Source organism: Ciconia boyciana, chromosome 12 (assembly GCF_034638445.1).
Source record: "Ciconia boyciana chromosome 12, ASM3463844v1, whole genome shotgun sequence".
Taxonomy (NCBI): domain Eukaryota; kingdom Metazoa; phylum Chordata; class Aves; order Ciconiiformes; family Ciconiidae; genus Ciconia; species Ciconia boyciana.
This window is the reverse complement of record NC_132945.1, coordinates 4,018,047-4,038,927: the sequence shown is the minus strand read 5'-3', so window position 1 is coordinate 4,038,927 and position 20,881 is coordinate 4,018,047. Positions and strand designations below refer to the sequence as shown.

General features: G+C 36.9%; 1 protein-coding gene across 1 annotated transcript in view; it reads right to left on the bottom strand.

Moving 5' to 3' along the window:
• KLHL4 (kelch like family member 4) overlaps positions 1-20,881 on the bottom strand; it is a 45,453-nt gene that overhangs the window by 8,386 nt on the left and 16,186 nt on the right. The window contains exons 2-6 of the mRNA XM_072876998.1: positions 11,806-11,979; positions 11,219-11,355; positions 7,472-7,668; positions 4,084-4,296; positions 2,806-2,992 (exon numbers count right to left, since the gene is read on the bottom strand). Coding sequence (XP_072733099.1) covers positions 2,806-2,992; positions 4,084-4,296; positions 7,472-7,668; positions 11,219-11,355; positions 11,806-11,979 — 908 coding nt within the window. The remainder of the gene's footprint in view (positions 1-2,805; positions 2,993-4,083; positions 4,297-7,471; positions 7,669-11,218; positions 11,356-11,805; positions 11,980-20,881) is intronic.

Sequence of the window (20,881 nt, the reverse complement as noted above, 5' to 3'; positions counted from 1 at the left end):
TTGGAGATAAGTTAAATCCGTTACTCATTTAAGTACCATGAGGGTAGGTTTTTTGTGGTTTGTGGTTTTGTTTCATGTTTTTTTAATTCCTTATGAATATGGTACCTCACAACTATGTACTCTTTAACCATGTTTGTGCTTAAACCATTAGTGACATCAAAAACTGAAAATGTATCCATGTGTCTGCCTGACTTAGGACTGGGGCATGCATCTTCATGAATAGTTTGGATATTTTCCTTTTTGTGATGGAGACAGGCAGAAGGCTGAGTTGTGTGTGTGTACGCACTTGCTCCCACAGTAGCTTCCCTGAGGTTCACCTTTGCAGCTGCCTTGCAATAACTGCTTGTCTGCTGTAATATATAAGCTGTATTTTCAATTTTTTTCAGGTCACTGAACTTCTAGTAATGTTTTTACTGCAACTATTCATAAGGCCCTAGCTCTCTGTCATTCAAAACTGACACTTTTCCATGCACTGGCTCCTGTCAGTCACTCAGCAGCCGTAATTGCTCCTTTGAGAGCTGATTTAGCACAGTGGGGAGATGGCCGAGTAACAACCAAGGTAGAAGAGGCAGTTGGCAGCTGCACATACAGTGCACCCTGGAGCTCAGCTTCAGCTCAACTGAAGGCAACCAGATGCGAAAGAGGGAGCAGATTTCCTGCCTGTTCCTTGGCTGGGACGTGAGACTAGAGAAGTAGTATTCTGAGAACTGCAATAGGCAGTTAGCGGCTAAGGAATGATTTACAGCAGCAAAACAACCATGCAATAAAGCAGAAAAGAAAGGTAGCATTTGGTTTAGAGATCTGCTAGAGATCATCTGCTATACTCAATAAATTTAGTGAAATAAGAGCTTATCTCATGATATCTTTTCTCTCCTCTACATGCTTTTCCAGGTGCATAGGATGCATGGGAAAGAACCTACCAGGGCCATCTGCAATAAAAGAAAGAAATTCTACTTTTTGCCCTTTCCTGTCTTCTTTTATTCTGAGCAATTGGATTTCTTTGACTGTTCTTTCCATTTTGTTAGTCTGTTTGCTCTTCTTTGCTTTGATTCCTTCTCATTTATTCTATGCTAATATGCGAGTGCCCCAAAGTTCTCAGCTTCAAAAGAAGCATCTCGCGTACTAACTAAAAAACAGGAAAAATACATTAAGGTATACAGCGTGTTCATACACGCCCTGTAGGCTGGAATTTTTACAGGGGCTTGAAGGTAGGTTTTGAAAGTTAACGTGTTTTAGGCACATTCACATTTTTCAAAATACCAGCCCAAAAGTGGCTCTTTGATCTTCTTTTGATCATTTGAAGTTGAGAATTGACTTCATATACCACCTGAGATAAGCACAAAGCCAAACCTGGCGTTCCCTGAGAGTTTTCTTTATCACAGAAAGCGTATTATTGCCAGAGGTGATAGTTACTCCCTTCTCAGAGCTGTTCTTCCAGTGCATCATATTCTCTTAGGTGCTGTTTCCTTTATCTTACAACCCAGCACAAGCTCAAAGTATGAGTCAGAGCTGTAGAGGACAGCAGGGAGGAGAGGAAGTGCTGTTCTTCTTAACCATCAAAAGGCAAAAGTTCAAACAATTGGCTTTATTCCAAGGTAATAAGTAAAAGAGGCGCCAACAGGAAGTGCAGATGTTGACTGAAATAGGCCTTTCTTTGCATAACCTTTGCTGAGAAAAACCTATTAGAGGATTTTATTCTTATTTTGGTAGAAGTTAGTTTAAAGATTACCGTGAATTCTTGGTTGTGTTATATAATTCATAAATAATGAGTATCGTTAATGAAACTACACTAATTGCTACAGTTTAACTTCATTTTGCTAAACTGTCCTAGGAATGAGTGTTTTCGTGTTGTGATGGCGATGAATGTGTATTTTGCACTTGATTTGATTGCCTAGACACAGTAAGGTAGTACTGCAAGATCTCTCATATAAGAAAAATCAGTCTTCAGCAACTTTTTGCAAACTATGAAATGGATTAGCTTCTTTGTGATTCTATTAAAAGTGAACTCGCACAGCTAAAAGTAATACTGTTCAGCAAGTCGCTAGACTTTAAACTAATTATAGTTCTTTAGCTCCAAGCTGTGGGTTTGAAGTCAAGGTTCCTGTAGAAAATGATTTAATATACTGCCTACTAAATAGAATAGTGTAATGTGTAAAGCTGTAAGCTGATTGGAGTTGTGAAAATCAAGTAATAAAAACTGGAGTACATTTATAACATTTAACTTTCAACCACAAACCTGAAAAACACCTCCGTGTGAAGTCCTGAAAAAAAGCTGCACATACTGTTCACTCATGAAAAAGTGCAAATCTTTCCATCTGAAATGTTATAATAAGGGTTGATAAGCTTTAGCTAAGAGTTCTCAATAGTTCAGTAATCCTTTTTGATTTTATTTTCCTCCTCTTTAAATTTTTTTCTAGCCTTCTAACTTTTGTCAAAAAATGGAGCACAGGATTCTAAAGGAACATTGAACAAATCCTGAAATAGGTTGAATATTAATTTTTTCTTCTGATTTGTGAAGTCAAACTATATGCACAGATTCTTACAAAACTTAATTTTAAAATCACCATCTGAATCAAACTTCTTTAGTCTGCACTGCAGGATGTATGTATACCATTTACAAACATATGATTCTTGCAAGAAGAAAGAACATCTAACACATAGGATTGTGTTCTGTGATTTTTTTTCCCCTCTTTTTCATCCCTAAATTGCTGTTTTCCTAACAGAAATCTTTAAATAATTGTCATATATTCTCTGGGTGTCTGTAAGACAATTAACTAATACAATTAAATTAATTTCTGAACTTACCTTTAGTGGCATCCATACCTCCTACAGCATAAAGTGCACCCACTGTAGATTTTCTAGGCTTAGTTCGAGGACTCTGCATCATGGACCGTCTTTCTGGTAGAAGATGGTACTTCATAGCCTCCATAAGAAGTTTCTGACACTCTAGGTCGTCTGCAAACATTGGACTATTTTCTAGATCGGCTAGTAACTAAGAAATGGAAAGTGAGGATCTTATGTGTATCTAAATCATTAAAATTGTATGTACTTTAGTAATTAAAGTGTTCGTAGCTACAAACACGCATTTTCAGTTCACCTCTCACTCAAGCTTTGCTGGAAACTCTGCTTTAATGCAAGCAAAACAATATAAAGGTGGGAAAAAACGTCTTTAGGTATGATGTCTTTGCTTTATTTTTTCTGAAAACTATCTTTTCACCTTTAGAAAAGGTTAAAATTGCTAACGTAGTAGTAGTACTGCACCCTCTGAATGCAAAACTCCTTTTGATGTGAGTATAAGCAAACCTAACATATAGTACTGGACATCTCTGTGAATATTAGAATATATTAAATGAGGCATATATTTAAAATTAAATGCATATAGTATTTTGATACTTAATCCAAAGTTGAATATTTGCAGCTTCACTCGTGGAGATCCATAAAGTAGCTGTGGTGTCCTGACAGTCCTGATATTCTCATTTTCTGATGAGATACATAGATTCTTCTATGACACAGATACAACAGTGTCAGCTTACTATAAAACAGTATATCCATCTCTGGAACTTACTCAATAAAGTGTCTCTTACAGTCTTAAAGGACAAGTAATGTCAAGGCTCAGAATAGTCAGCAATACTCTAGACCCTTTGGGGTTTGTCTACTTTTTATGGCAATAAAGAAATAAGTATTGTGCCTTATCTCTCCTGCAGTTTGGTAAATCTAAATAAATATTTTTGCATGGTATCTAAGTTGCTGTGTTGTTAGAGGAAAACTACTGTTGCTACCCAATAAAGAAACTGTACTTTTGTAATACCGTTAGGCTGACATTTTTATAGAGGTAATTCTGAGCCTAGTAATTACAATGGCATTGCGGGATTTTTTTTCATCTGTCTTTACAAATAATAAACATACCTATTATACAGTTAAAAAAAAAAATAAAAGGAAAAACAAAAAACACCAAAAACTCCATCAAAAAAACCCAGCCCAAACCAGAACCTTTCTACAGTACTCTTTTCTCTGCCTTAATGATGCTTGAGGCAAGCATTTCCGTTGGTAGTTAAGTTCCCGGTCAGCCCTTCACTTTCATACCTGGGGTGGAAGTAGAGGCAGTCTAATATAAGAAAGAAGCATTCCTAGGTCTCGTTGCCGGTTTTGCACATCATGCCTCACCCACATCATTAACGCTTGGAATATGGCTTCTTCATCTGGAACATTGATGTCATCGCTAGACAAGAGCTTTGCAATTTCATTAGCAGGGAGTAAAAGAAATTCCTGATTTTTTATTACTTCTGTGAAGTGTTCCTGAAAAGAAAAAAGATCTCAATGCACTGATGATTTTCACACCTTGAAATAACATTTTCTTAGGCATGTAGGCTTTGCATAGATTTCATTCTTGTTCTGTTCTACAGTATAAGGAAATGGAATATATATTCTAAAGATCACTGAATCTCCTTCTACCATTTAGGGGAGATTTTGGTTGCTTTATGCTGCCTTACTCTTGCAGGACTGAGGAATAATGATCATCTTCACACTATCATGCTTACAGATGTGTTTGTCAGGCTCCTCGTCAGTATGTCCTGTCTTGGGGATTTGACACTGGCAGTTTTGTCATTGATGTGATCTTAACACTGAAGCTTAACAGAAAAACCATTTGAAGATATAATATTTATCTTAAGAATGTCAAGTGGGCGTTCAAATGAACTGTGTAATTTTTGTTACAATCAGATTCAAAAGTTTTAAGCAAATTACATTGAAACCTTCCAATCCTTTTGCAGCAAGCTGTGCCAGGTGTTGACTGGACGTCTCCGCTCTTGGTAGCAGAAAATACAGCAAGGGAAATTAAACTCACTATTCTAACAGTACTTTTTGGGCAATAGAAAACTGGACAAGTCCCAACAAAGGGGTCTCAGTATTTAAGCTATTGCTATGATAAAACTCACCAGCTCCAGAAATGGCCACGAATATTAAAACCCTGGAATCTTTCAAAGAATTATTTTTCATAAAAATAATATATTGTACAGTCGAGTTACAACAATATTAGAATTGATATTAGAATATATTAAGTATGCTTGCTTGTGCTAATTCCAAAGGAAAAAGAAATTTTGTTAAGAGAGACTGGGCTTTTAAGTTACTTGCAAAGAAATACATGTAGGAATTCATGTCTGTATTTGAAATGTGAATTTCCATTTATGTACGTAGAAGTGATATATCTTATTTGGGAACCAGACTGAAATAGGACAGATGAAGAAATTTTAGGCACTGATATTTGTATTATTTGTTTTCAGTAGTTTCTCAGCTTTCTGTAACTCTTTTCAAGAGTAACAAGGATGTAAATATAGAAGTATCAGTGATTAAAGGAGATGTTAACTTTGCTCTGTTATGCATATCCTGCTTTAATATTTTGAGACATTCAGAGAATAGGGACAGGAAGACCAGTCCACATTTAGTTACAAACATAGCACAAGATGTTTATCAGAACAAGCTCTATCTGCACGACAAGATATCAGGCAGGAAACTGTTAATACTCTGCATCAATGGCTACAGTAATTGAAGGGGAAGGTCTCCATTGTGTCTGTTTTTATTGAATGGATGTGGTGTTTATAGCTGATTATCTTCTCAAAACGTTTAAATACTACTAGTTCATTTGAGTGGTCTCTATATTTACAGTATGACTTTAGAGACTTTCCCCTAAGGTACACGTTTTCAAGTGCTTGAGGATGGCATGAAACAAACCAGAATGTTTTATTTATCCTCTTCCACAACATTTGTGTGTGGATGGATTTTTATGATCTCTTATTCTCCACAGTTTTTTTAAAAATCAGTTCAAGGGTTTAAAATAAAATTTTCTTTAAGGTTATTTCAAAGAGGTGCAGGTTTCTTTTTCTGTCTCTAAGTTGTCAGTAGCTGCAAACTTGGTAGGTGGTTTTGTGACATGCAAGCTCCTTTTCATGGCAGCGTTCTCAATCTGTGCTGCACGCAAGACGCAGGAGGTGGTTCTAGAGGGGGAAATGCTCCCGGTTGTTTTCAGGAAGACATAAGTGTAAAGCCTATATATGCACGGTACTGCTGAGTCTCATGGATTCGCTATGATGCTTCACATTAGACAGTGTTCTTAAAGACCCAACTGTCATTTCTGTGACACACAGTTTTAAAAAATAGTAAAAGTCTAACTCCTAGGGAAGACTGGAGGATTCAAATGGTGAAAAAAATCTAACCAAAAAAGGCCCTCTTACAGTCTGACATCATAAAATCATATGTCTAATAACCATATGATTTTATTTCAATTTTGCAGAACTCTGGACCATGAATTTTAAATGCTTAAAGTTGATGCCCGTGTGCTAGGGCTGGTGGGAGAAAAGAGGCAACGGCGGAGGGGGAAGTTCCTGATTTTGGCTGAGTACAAAATGGTGTGGAGCAGCAAGGACAAAACTATTATATAGAGGCTGAGTGAACCTCTATCTTAAGTGGCTTTTTTCAAACCTTAAAATATAAAAGGAATCTAGATTGCTGCTAAACAAGCCATTCATTAGTACGACAGGAAGGAGCACAGCCAGTGCCCTCAATCTGCACATGCCACGCTCATTTATTTCAGCATGTGGAAGTGTACCATCTCTCGCTGGAATGCTCTCAGCATTATGAAGGCTCTAAACTGGTTTTGACATACTACGCTAATATTTCAAGCATAAAGCTGCCATGTGTCTCCTAACAAGTAGTGCTTTTTATATCTATTTAGCTGTAGCAGTTGCTATTCTTTTTGTGTTTAAAGTTGCTATAGCACATCTTGTTGCCCTGAATATTTATTCCTTGATTTGGTTTCACAGCAAGCTATCGTGCTTCTCTGTTTCCCACGCTCTGAATATTCATTTCTTGCTTTGAGCCAGAGGAGGATTATGTTCCAGTCAGGGGTGTGCTTCTTTTTAGCATTCCAAATCTTTCCCATACGTTCTTTATTTTGTCTCTTTTTATGTGTGTCTCACCTTAAAATCAGCTTTAGAATTTTCTTTGTGTTGAATCAAAAGCATAAGAATGGGCCATTGCTGTTTGCCTCTTGACATTAGCCATGCTAAGGCCCTGTTACCTTTTTGGAAGAAATGCATACAAATCATACTGCAAATGTAAGTTCAATAAGTATATCCTTCTACAAGGCAAAACTGAAACGGGAAACAACAGAACGGAAAATTTGGTTTTCTAAGCATGCTTTTCTCTCCTTCCAAATACAGTTACCTCTGTAAGAGTCACAGTTCTTAAATTTCCCTTTGGTGACTGAGCTGGGCAGAGATGTCCCTGTGTCAGGGACTTTACAGAACTGACCCTGTCGGCATCGGAAGAGCGGAGCCACTGCATCAGTCTTTGAGAGCAGCAGCCCTGAGCCCCGCTCAGCTGGCTCTGCTTCGCCAAAGCCCATGGGCTTTCCAGGAGGGTATCCACACTTGCTGTTAGCATTGTAATTGCAGAGCGGTTAGATCGTTGGTCTTACCATAGTGTACGTGTGTGCCACCTTCAGGAGCTCTGTGCAGCCCTGGGCATCTCCGAAAGAGCGAATGCCCAGGCAGTTGGAAGGATGGAGCTGCTTCATGAGGAAGTTGCAGCATACCTCAATAACCTGGGACAGCTGGAGAAGACAAGCTGCAGCTAGCAAACTTTCTATAGTGTCTTCCTTTAACTCTAGAATACCTGTGCAGTTTGAATATGGGGGGAAAAAAAGGTTTCAGTCATTGTCTTTGTATTTTTATTACTTGAAAGCTTCCCACTCCCCAATTTTTCTCTTCCTCTGAAAAATTTTGAAAAGAAGTGTCCTGTGATTCACAAATTCATTTTCCTTTCTTGCTGAAGGACTCTTTAAACATATGTTTTAACAGACTTAAAGGATTTGGTGGATTTTGAATACAATGATTGGAACATTTTTATTGGAGCTTTAACAGTATTAAATCTGATTTTGCCTGAAAAAAAAGTAAAGTAAAAAGAAAGGTGTGATTGGAGAAAAACCTTTCCTAAAATTTATATATTAATTCATAAAAATATATATCATAAGTTTATATTATGCACAAGAACTTCAGTATCAAAAGCTAGGAAATGCCAGCAGTGTGTGCAGGGAACCTGATTTCTTCCATCATCTACTCATGCATTTAAATTTTCAATGAAATTATTACATGGCATGACAATTTTGTTATGTTCATAGATAGACTGCAAGGTGTTCTTTTAATAAGATCTTCCATTCTTATTGACAGTGGATGGATTAATTCCCTAGTTGCTACAATCCTATTCTGAAAAAAGAACTGTGGGGGTTTTTTATGACTGTGTTTTCCATTTATCATTACAACATCCAATTGCCTCAGAAACATTAATTTCTTTTCCAGCTTCTTCTGTGAAAGGATGATATGCACCATCTCCATTGAACACATGGAGAAGGGTAGTATTGAGAGATTACAGTCAAAATTATCTTCAGAGTAGAACTCTAAGAGGTTTCTTGTCCAAAGTTCACTTCTGATTTATTTCAGCAGAATATGTAAACAATTCTGAAAGTTATAGCTCTCATCTGTGAAAGTCACATTTATATTTCATTACCTAGGAAAGAGGTAGCACTCAGTTTAGGGGCTTGGTTATTGTCACATGAAAACCTATAACAGAGGCAGTAGGAAAATTCAGTTTCCCATAGCAGTCTTCAGCAGTGTAAACTTAGCACAATCCCATCTCTTCCTGGTGTCCCTTGCTTTGTAACTTAAATACCTTCCAACTTCTGCAAGAAATGAGGAGGGGCTGGCAGGGTGCAGAATAGGGCAATGTTTGGGTTTGGGTTTTACTATACAGCTCAGAATAGTTACTGAATGGAGCATATAGCAAAATTGGTAGGTATTCTTGTACATAAAGATTGCAATATAATGCCTCAAAGCAAAGAGGGCATCCTGATTTCACAAGCAAAGTGTGCTGGTTTTGGCTGGGATAGAGTTAATTTTCTTTATAGTAGCTAGTATGGGGCTGTGTTTTGGATTTGTGCTGGAAACAGTGTTGATGATAATACAGAGATGTTTTAGTTGTTGCTAAGTAGTGCTTATACGAAATCAAGGACTTTTCAGCTCCCCATGCTCTGCCAGGTGCACAAGGAGCTGGGAGGGGGCACAGCCAGGACAGCTGACCCCAACTGGCCAAGGGCTATTCCAGACCATATGGCGTCATGCTCAGCATATAAAGCTGGGGAAGAAGAAGGAAAGGGGGGACTTTCGGAGTGATGGCATTTGTCTTCCCAAGTAACGGTTACGCGTGCTGGAGCCCTGCTTTCCTGGAGATGGCTGAACACCTGCCTGCCCATGGGAAGCAGTGAATGAATTCCTTGCTTTGCTTTGCCTAAGCGTGCAGCTTTTGCTTTCCCTATTAAACTGTCTTTATCTCAACCCACGAGTTTTCTTACTTTTGCTCTTCTGATTCTCTCCCCCATCCCACTGGGTGGGAGGGTGAGCAAGTGGCTGTGTGGTACTTCATTGCCAAGTAGGGCTAAACCACGACACAAACTTACACTACTTCACAGTCTGGCGTTTGCTTTTGTAGTCTTATATATGTTCTTTCACATGTTTTTGCATTAAGTAAACTGAAAGAGATGAAGTTCAATCAAGTGGGATGATTTTGAGATACATGTGGATAGTATGCAGCCCACCACCCAGCTTCTTTGTGCTTGTACTAATCTATTTCCTCGGGTAATGTATGCTAATTCAGTGCCACAATATCACTGCATTATACATGTTATGCAGCATTCCCTCTGGCCCTCTGTATTTATCCCCTTGTTTGTACCCACACACAGGGTCTATTTTGTACATAGAAGCTTATGTTTCCGATCTGGGTTGCAGATTGCATAACCTTCTCAAGATTTCTGTCTTTATGCAACAGGCCAGATTTATGAAGTGCCTGACCTAGCAAGTGAAGAAGTCTCCTATTTTTAACATTTATGCTAATGCCAATATGGTGACTATAACGGGGTCTTTGTTTTACTTTGATCTTTTTAAAAAGAATTCTTTTAAGCCCTTTTACAGGACTGTAAAAATATCAGTAGATACCTGTGATACATCTTCCAACCTCCCCGTCTCAGTATTGAAATTGTGTTATTTCAATCAAAAGCAAACAAGCAATGTCCTGTGTGGGACATCAGATGGCAAGGATCTAGTGAATGTTATTGATAATAGCTGTTAGCTGAGGGGATGGATCACTTTACGAGCAAATGTTCATAAATTCAGAAAGTTGTTATTCTGGTCACTTAAGTGTTGTTACTTCCTGGGGAAGTAATTTTCTCCTTCTGAGATCTGGGCGTCTTTTTGTCACAGGACTGCACAGCTTGGTAGGGAGGAAAGGGTTTCGCTTTTACCTTTCTGGCTGGAGCAGCTGCCATCGGCATTGAGAGGCTTGCCAAGCACCAGAATCTGCAACTTCCAGAATCTGCATAGGTTTGAATGATCTGGATGTTTCTAATTGTAACATATACTAACGTAGCAGTCATGTTCTACAGCATTTTTCCCTGTTCACTATAGAGCAGATGAAAGGGATTTCACAGTTCTCTGGCTTGGTCTTTTTGGGTATTTGGTTCAACTCTTTCAGATTCAGCAACATAGGGGTAAATGTTGAAAATGGGAGAAAATAAATTAGGGGAAAAGTATATATACAGAATCCTGGTATTAAAATAAAATATTTAATTTCATTAAGATAAAATCTCTATATTTTTTCAAGAGAGCATAAGTAAACCTCCTCTAGAATGTGGTGGCACTTTGTCATGGTAAAAGTTGCTCTGCTCGTGGGTGGGATCATATTCCTGTTTTCCTCTCATTATTCCTACTCAAGAGCCTTGAGTGAGCCAAATAACTGCCACTGAGGCAGACCATTTCTATAGGTACCGATGAGAGGAAGGTTCATAGTACGCTATTCTGTGTCACTACATGAGGTGGGCAACAGGCAAAATACATTCTTCTCTCATTAAAATTCCTAAAATAATTTGTATCTAGTTAGAGAGAGATGCCCAATATGAATTTATATGTTAACTTTTCTGCATATCTTCTAGAATAAGTTATTATATAAAACAGTAATATTTATTCATCCTCTCTAGAGAAAGGTTCACATCACGTATGCATGATTTATGCATGTATTTATGTACTAGTATGAAATGGAAGAAGCGACAATTATGTATGCGTTGAATAGATTTTATCTTCCTTTACAACAACGATGAGGGCAATGGAGGAGGAATTACCTGTGTAGGCATAGCGCACCAAAGCTTTCAGCGCATCAGGGTCTACGCCCTCCATCTTGATCTCCTCTTGTTTTGCTTCACGCACATCATTGGTAAACATTGCAGCAAAATAATCAGACACTGCACTGAGAACCAACCTTGAAACAAAAGCGTTTTAGGAGGACTGCAAATTACTTCATAATCTCAACAGCAAGCATAAAATTCAGTATTATGATATAATAAATTGTTTGTGCTATAGAAACATTAGCATAGGATTCAAATCTTATAGCAGTAAGCAATAAAGTTAAGAGGGCAATTAATAATCTAATTTTCTCCCATAGTGCTTCTTTGGGCAGGTTTTCTTCACTGATCTCACTATAGTTTGACAGCAGCAAGAAGGGAAGATGGACAATATTAATGGTTCATATTTTAATTTCATTCTATTTGAAATAATGAATATGAAATGATCACATCATTTTATTCCGTTGTTAGTTGATGCCCTAATTATAGTAACCGTTCTTTCATAGCTAAACAGGGTAGGCATAAACTGACCTAGCATTTGGAAATTTCAGGCTTTGAAGCCATGTGAAGCCTACTGGGAAATGTACCTGTGAGCTGGAATCTTTTGGTCTCCAACTATGAGAAGAACATCACACAGCTGCTTCTGCTGCAGATAATTCTCCATTTTGCGGAAAGTTTGCTCTGCATGGTTTGTAGACTGGAAATACTCATCTGAGCCATTGGTGTTCATTCCAAGCAGTGAGCTACTGGTCGTTGACAGCCTGCAAGGGAAAGAGGCAGTGTGATGAGCGTAGCATTATAAATGCTGATTACATTCTTCATATAATTTTTCTTCAAATGGCATTAGAGAAATGTTTAAAATTATAAAGCGCTTATGATCCTGGTCTTACTAGGCCTTCTTCCACTTTTTTCTGTTTGGTATCTGGAAGTTTTCATTTATAAGGCTGCAGGTAAACTGTAGGTTACTACAGTCAACTGTAGTAGGTTGCTACTGAGTTTTCTACTTCCTATCAGTTTAGTGTCAATGACGCACTGTTTGCACAGCATTGACATGTGATGAATGCAGCCTCCTCATCATTCACAAACAGAACACACAAAACCAAACCTATTTCCCTGTGATACTAATAGCTAAAATATCTTGTGGTATGAAATTTTGGAAATTACATGTCTTTAGGTCTTATTTCTGTTTCTCTTCGTACTTTGTACATTAAATGACATTAGTAAATGGGAATGAATCAGAACACAATTTGACAAGGACCATATACTTCTAGACAAATTACCAAACTAAAAGCTGACGAAATCAGTACATTATATAGCCTTCAGAATCTGAATGCAAATAATAAAGACAAATTTCTCTGCCTTTTCATGGAAATGTACATTATAAATATATTCCTCCCACTCCACAATTCTGTTAGCTGTTCCACTTATAAATACCCATAAGAACTATATACACAATTTCTCTTATCTCACTGGTTTTTTAAGACATCCTTCCTTACTGCCTGTTAATACGCATTATGTCACAGATTGAAATGGCTTTTTGATATTTTCTTAGAAAAATATTTTACATTCAACTGTTTTTAGTAAAATAGTAATGCATTTGTTGATATACATGTCTATCAAATATCTTGAAAATGCTGCAATTTTCGACATTATTTTAGTTAAAGATTTTTTTAGAAAAACATTTTCTCAGTTTACTATCATATATGATTAAAATATAAAGCACCTGTTCTTTAAATTTCCAAGCCCAGACGGGAAATAATGGCAGCTGGTTAACTAAATTTACTGTTTGTCTTTGATGCTGTTAATGCATATTCATAAATGATTAGGAGAGATAAAATCTCTTCATGAAATTAACGTATTAAATTTGGCAGAATATTGGATGACAGTCACAACTGAACACCTAGTGCAGAAAACATAGAAATAAAAATAGGTAAATCAGGTTGAATCAGTAATATTATCAGAAAATAGAGATAAGTTAGATCATACATTTTCAAAGATCATACCTCATTAAATAGCTAATCAGAATTCAAGGGGAATAATTAGAAATCAAATTATAATGTAATATTGAATTGAGACACAGTAGAGTTTGCTGTTCCCTCTGCAATACAAGCAAGTGACTGTATGTCAGTGCTTTTCAGAATGCTACAGAACAAAATCACGGTTGGTATGGCTATTGTATGTCTGGGCTTTTCCAGACATATCTCTTTTTTCCATCTGAAAATCTATCAATATGATGTTTTCTGGATTTCTGTACTGCATTTATAGACATCCCACAGCCCATTTGGAATATGGCATCTTTTGGGCACCGGTATGTCAAAAGCCTTCAGATCCCCAGAGCATTTGATGCCTTTCAGACACACCAGAGTTCAACGTAGGCATTCAGGCCTGGCCCTGCCAGACTCGCTGGCTATGTAAGACCATTGACAGTCTGCAGAGACACGTTATTTCTGGTACAACCGAGGTATGTCAGCCCTGAGGTGTATGTATACGTCACCCGAGAAAGAGCAGACCTGACGCATCTGAAACCCTCAGATGCGCTGCACGCGTGCACAGTATGCGCACGTGTGTTTCTGTCTAGGCAACCTCAGATTATACTGCTAATTGCAAACACATTAAGAGATACCAAATCGGTGCAATAACCTCTCTAGCTTTCTTTTGAAGCTCTTTATTACGATTTCAAATGCTTTTTTTTTTCTTTTTTTTTTTTTAAAGAAAAAGGAGCAAATCAAGTTCACCTATAATGTGTATCCTTTGTAGTTTACAGCTTACAAAAATTAATTCGTCTCAGTGAATTTAATGACTATACTTCTTTATTTGTTTTCCTTCAATGCTTCATTGAAAATGAAGAAGCTGCAAAACTGGATTATATGCTCATTAGTTTTGCATCAGCTACTCGATGCCAAATTCATACTCTGTAACATTCATGTTTTGCTATTTCGCTCTTAAGTTTTCTTTAACATTTATCAGAAAATTATTTTTTCAAAAATATCTTTTGTCAGATTCATTATATCCACTCTAAGGATTGTATTTAAGTATGTATTACATTGCACTTATACTTGATGTTTGCAGAAGTCAACTATAATAATACTCAACCACCCCTACTGCAAATGCCCAGTACCAGTTTCTTGAAATAAATAATTTGCTATAGTGTGTATATATTTGTGGGTGGAGCAATCATTTTTAAGCTGCAAATATTTACAAAGGGACTTAAAGTCTAATAATTTCCTTCAGTCCTGGGTACTTTTTTCACATGTTTTGTAGTGACCTTTACCTACAGCAGAAATACCACTAACGTAATTAATTATTTCAACGGAAAAGGTCTTCAGAGACTGAAAATACTGGAAGCAAAAAAAATGCTCCATTAACTTTGTTAATATTAATATTATAATTGCTGGTTTATCTTCAGCAGCTGATTGAAAATGGTAGCTATAGTATATTGTGGAAGGGAAAAATTAAATTCAAAGATAAGTATTTATATATTTTCCTTAGTGTAGGATTATCACTGCAGAGAATTCAAATAATGACCTTCAGAATATAGTACTGGGGCTCAGTAAACTAAAGACAGAGATTAAAGTACCTTGAAGAAAGAAGTCAGTAAAAATATCCTTGTCTGACGCCTTTATGTTGAATTATAATAGGGGATGCTGTGGACTGTAGTACAAAGATAGGCAAGCTAGCTGCAAATGTGCTAGCATGAATATGTCTACCTGTCACATTTTGTTCTGTGTGGTATGGGTTAATGTGTTGAGAACAACACATTAAGAGAACACAAGCTTCATGTGAACCTATTCAGAAAGGAAGTGTGTAGAAGATGGAGAAATATTTGTTTTCTCTAAAATGTGTACAAGTTTGGACAAACAAAATCTGAATATTGAGTAATAAAAGTTTCCAAAAGTGCATGAGCCCTATGATGACCAAGGAATTAGTATCCCGCTCAGTCAAGAGGGAAAATTGTCAATGAACTGTTCTGAAGAATCAGAAACCCAAATTGCTTAATGTCATCTTTGTGCTAGTGTTCACTAGGATGCTGAGTTGTGTTAACACCATTAGCATTAGTCAGAATGGCCTAAAAACGTGGATTAGCTGAGAGAGAGCAGAGATAAATCTATATTTCAATGATTCCAAAGTAGCTGAGCTCTATGAATTTCATCTTAGGCAGAGAGCCAAGTGAAATAATTTCAGAGTTTTCCTGTAAGGATTTGTGAAGGATAGGAAAAATATGGTACCATTTTTAAAAAGAAGCAACATGAAATTTTGAAACAGACAATAGAAACTGAAAACCTGAAGAAATAATCAAAAAGCATTACACATCTAGATGATAACAAGGAGATAAATACCAGCCAGCATTGCAGTTCAGAACGAATCATGTCATAGCAATTTTTTTTTTGACACAATAACAAAGCTTAGTGGGAGAAAAACATTAGATGTCAGAAGTCATCTTGACTTCTGGATGACCTCCGACACTATTTCACATGACATTGTCAAAATCGAGCTAGGATGGCACGTTTTAAGTGTAACAAATATAAGAGATATGAACAACTTGTATAGCTACTCTTGAAAATTTATCAGGGTTTCACTTTCGAAGGCAGACGATATTCTGAATGCATTCCAGGCAAATTCTGCTTCTGATGCTGCTCCATATTTTTATTACAGAGAAGCATAAGAGAGAAATAAGGTTTAATTGTTACATCAATATATGATAGCAAGTCACAAACTTTTTCGGAACGGAATTTAAATTCAGAGAGCCATCTTTGCCCTTGTCCTTTTTGAACTTTAGGCAAATTTTTAATTTTCAAAGACCTGCTCACGCTTGCGTGTGAGTAATTGCCTGAAAGAAACACAGGCTAAGAAATGACAGTTGAGGTAACAGCTAGATTATATTGGACCCCAAACAAGCTGTGACTCAAAAATGGTGTTGTGGAGGTAAAACTTCATCTTTTCTTTGGTCAGGAGAATTGATGTGATTACTTTTGTGGTTCATTCCAGGCCTACAATGCTTTAAATTTCTGAATTATGTTAAAATTATTTTCTGTCTTCATAAAGTACTCTTCATTAATCAGCACAGCACTCTTCATTAACCAGTATATAAAGGATAAATTCAATTTTCCTCATTATTTAATTAGAACATGATAAAACATAAATGCCATTTATTTGCCATGTCCTTTAAAAAATTTAGTATATTCTTAAAGTGCCTCATTAAGTGTGTCTATGGCCAAAAACCAGAAAGTAAACCTGATGATAACAAAGCTTAGAAGCATAATATTGCATGAAAATCAGCTGATGAAATGCAGTATTTTAATTTTGTTGTTCTTGATAAGGCTATTATTTATATTTTTATGGTGACCACGTCCTTTTGGATATTTGTTGCATGTACCTAATTAACCTGCTATAATATTTGGGAAATTCCGTTTAATCAAGTAACAGCTCAGTTATCAGTGTCACCTACAGATTTTGATTTTGGATCAGCTTACCTCTGCACTGTAAATCACACCAGCCATGAGCAGCAAACTGGATACCAGTTAGAGCCATTAGACATCCCAAGGACCTGCTCATAGCTGAAAACACCACTGTGACTTCAGCTCTGCGGTGCACTCTATGTGCTTTAGCGGTGACAAGGCACGAGACAAAACTGCAACTTCATCAATTCGGTTTGTTTGTGCAGCAATATTTACAGTGCAACTCATTTTTTTTTTTCTCTCATTTCTTTCTGCTTATTCAAGAAAACTGCAGCCAGCCCCCACACAGGCAGACTCCCTCCCAGGCAGCTGTCTGAGCTCTGACCCTCTGTCTGTTGGGCAGTCTCGTGGGGTGGGAGATTGAGAGATGCTGTTTCCCTAGGTCAAATCATAGGACCGTAGCATCTGTTAGAGATAAACCACATCAGTCGGCTGAGAAATAAGAAAAATATTTCAGTGAGGAAGCCATTTCTGAACACAGATAAAATAATGATACAGTTGATGCACCTGTACTAATTGCTTGCTGATATAATTGTGCCACATCAGTAACTGTCCCAACCTCTGCCTTAAAATTTCTACTGCAGTTGTCTCCTTTATTATTTATTCTTTGTAAATATAACAGCTAAAGATTGTGTTGAAGTTTTTAGGATATGGGTAAAAAACTTTGATCCAAAAGAGTACGGAAAATTGTACTATATGTTAATGACTGCTGAGGTACTAACAATGACATAAAATGATGTAGCAAACGAAGAAATCAGCAACTGAAATGTATAATTCTTTAAGTTAGTGGAGAGACTGCTGACTTCTATCTAAATTGAAAGTTCATATTGACAATTCCTTTAGAACTTGGAGCTCCTGAAACTTCCTGGTTTTAATATTTTTTTATTGCTAGTATTAACATAAACCTGCCACTTTTCTCAGTTGGCATTAGCTAAAATAACTTTTTACGTTTGGGATTACAAGTATAAGTGTGTATATCATTAAACACAGGAGCTTCAGCATACCACTGAAAGTACTGTAGCTGTTTTGAGTTTTGTTCTTCCCCCAGACATGATAATATACAGGTGAATGCCATTACGATTCCTATCAGGATGAATTTGGGTTAGGATATTTTGAATTCTCCTGTGAATAGAAAGCACGTATTTGGTGGGGTAATTCCACTGGAAAACAGAGGTTCCAACCAAACTGGAGAGCCCCGGAGCACCGTACAGTCCCTTTATGCTGGTGTCAGCTGTGGACACGTCATGATTTCATGGTACAAAGAGGGCTAGATCTAAACACTCTCCCCAGTAAGCTGCTTTCCTTTGGAAATTGTATATTTATTTTTTTAACAGAGGAGGTTAATTATAAAATTATTTTCCAGGCTCACTGCACTGCAGATTGTTCTTATTAGCATGTGTACTCCCTCAGTTGTTGATCTTTTGCTACTAGGAAGACAGTTTGGTGAAAGCTTCATGCGTTCTTTTATTGGCATCTTGTGTCTACAGTAGAGCTTTGTGCTCGCAATTTGCTTTATACAGATAATTAGGAAATGGGATGTTCCTATGTACATAGAAAGCATTTTCTGTAATTTATTACCATGCAAAAGCACAGCAAGAGCTGGTCCAGATCTTCTTTGGTTGCACTATAGTACTATGTGAATCATTTTTGTTTCATTGCTGAAGACAAACATTTAAAAATTTCACTGTTATATAAATGCCTATTCAAGAGTCACTATCGATGGGATTTTGTTCCTGAGTTTTGGGGCTCAGTTTTGAAAAATGCTCAGCAATTTATTGCAGACCCATTCACACATTTCAAGAGACATTAAAATTAGGAGTCAAGTGGCCTCCACTTCTCTTAAGTCAGAATGATAGGCTGGGAAAGGCCATGGGGCAAGTGCTGTGGGCCTCTTTGCATGCAGTGCCCCACACTGCCTTCCCAAAAGGACTCAGGGTGGTAGTGCAGCTCCGCTGGGAGAAAATCCACAGCTCTGAGAGAGATGCCCAAAGTGCAATATTCATAGGCTGAACAAAGAGGTTTCTAGTGAGCCGGCTTAAATTGTTGAATTCACTAAAAGGACTGTAGGAGCAAAAATCAGCAATTCTTTCTTCTGATATTTGATGGCTATGGGATTACACAGTATAACTAGGGACTTTATCACAGTGACCTGTCAGTGTTAAAATTTGTAATATAGCAGGAGTTTTCAATTTAAATAATTATTCCGTTCCTGATTCAGACTAATCTGAATATCAAACTTTACTATAAACATTGTAATGGCATGATTTAAGAACACTTATTTCCATAGCGTGAGATACTTTCTTAAAAATTGGAGCTCTAGCAATATCTAATCAGTCTGGAGAGCATGCTGCCTGTACATCCATGAGTGTTTTATTATAATAGATATATGTCTATATTCAATGATGGAGTGTCTCAGACAAATCATTTAAATGAATGCCACCTTAAAACACCATTCAAGAACATTATCCTCCAGGAGAATTAACACAGTATTCATTTACATTATGTAATAGAGAATAATAACTAAGTGAAACGTTTCAGGTAGAAAGATAGAAGTATGTATATTACCATCTTAAAATTAACCCTTGTTCTGATAGTGCCAAATGTAGTGGGGGCTACTGATCTCAAATACCCATGTGCCTTTTTTCTCTGATCATAAACAACACTTGAGTTCACTTTTTAGTCTTTGCATGTATATATAAGCTGTCATCTTACTATTCACAGATAGAAAGTTTTAAAGTAGATATTTTGAGATTACAAGTAACTGTTGAAAATTACTTTAGAATTAATCAGATGTAAAGTCTGCATGCCGTTCCTTTATAACTACCTTGATAACTACACAAAGTTAAGCAGATGCCATATAAGGACAAGGAAATTACAAAAACTGAATTACAAAAATTGAATCTTGCTCTGTAACTATGGTTCATCAGTAATAAAATCAATTTCCATACACTAATATCAATAGATGTTTTTGAACTAACTTAGAAGTTGGATTAGAAAATACTAGGTTAAATACTGATGTAGGAAGCAGCAGCTTCATAGAAACTGATGACATTAGCCATGATGTTGTTTATACCAGTGATGATTAGGACCTGTGGTTATTATTTACTATAGCAACCAAGAGCCTATCCTTTTCTCTGAACCAGCATGCTTAACCACTAATGCACGGATTCAACCTTTTCCTGCAGAAGAAGGAAGTATTTCCCTGTATGGCAACACTGTATGTCTGGCATGGTGAATATTGTTGTATAACTCATTTTAAAACAAAGTTATGTTTTAATTAACATTTATTTTTCCTAAGACAAACAAGAAGATCAATACTAAGTCATTGTACATTGAAATCTACCGTGCAAGGCGTGATATAATGTAAACTATTAGGAATACTTCGTTGTCTTGATTAACACAGACTCTAACAGTACAAGAAGCATTCTGCAGTCGTCATTGCAATGCATGATTTCTAACCCAACGTTTATATTACAGGATTATGTTGGAGGGAAATTAAAAGTCATGAAGGAGAAATTCAGTGAGGCTGACTACTTCTTGCTCAACTTTCTTGTAGCTGGTGATAATATTGTTAGATAATTTCATAGCATCTTTCTAAAGAACAAAAAATGATGTGACCAGAAGGCATGATATAGCACTATCTCAAGCTGTTGAAATGTAAAACATGAAAAGTACTAACTAAATGCTGGACATGAGCTTGTGGCATTTTTAGAGGACACACACAAAAAAATACAAGCCAAAGGCAAAAAATTTTGTTTGAAATCCAAGCACAACTATTGCCAGCTGAAACTAATTAAGTCCACGTTTCTTACTTCATTAAGCACCTTTCAGAAAGACTCCTGATGGGAGAGATAGTTGGGGAGAAAACCTGCTTTATGCTATCCCCTTTCACTGTTGTTGGCAAAAGTGGAACAAAAGGGAGCTTGGGAGATACAAGTATAAGAAAAAAATGAATGTGAAGTGGTTCCATATGCAGTGAACAGAATTTTGAAAAGCCGGAGAGTAACAGTCTCAATAGCAACTATCCTTGCCCCTACCGTTTTGAGCCTTGCAGCTAATCAGGTACGGATACTGCTGTGAGATTTTTTTAAGACCTCTTGATTTATGAACACTCAAACCACTGCCATAATACCTTAATACATGCTTCTCACTTCTTGCTTGTACTTCATCAAAGGCAAAGGGACTCTATTCTTGTGCTTGCCATGAC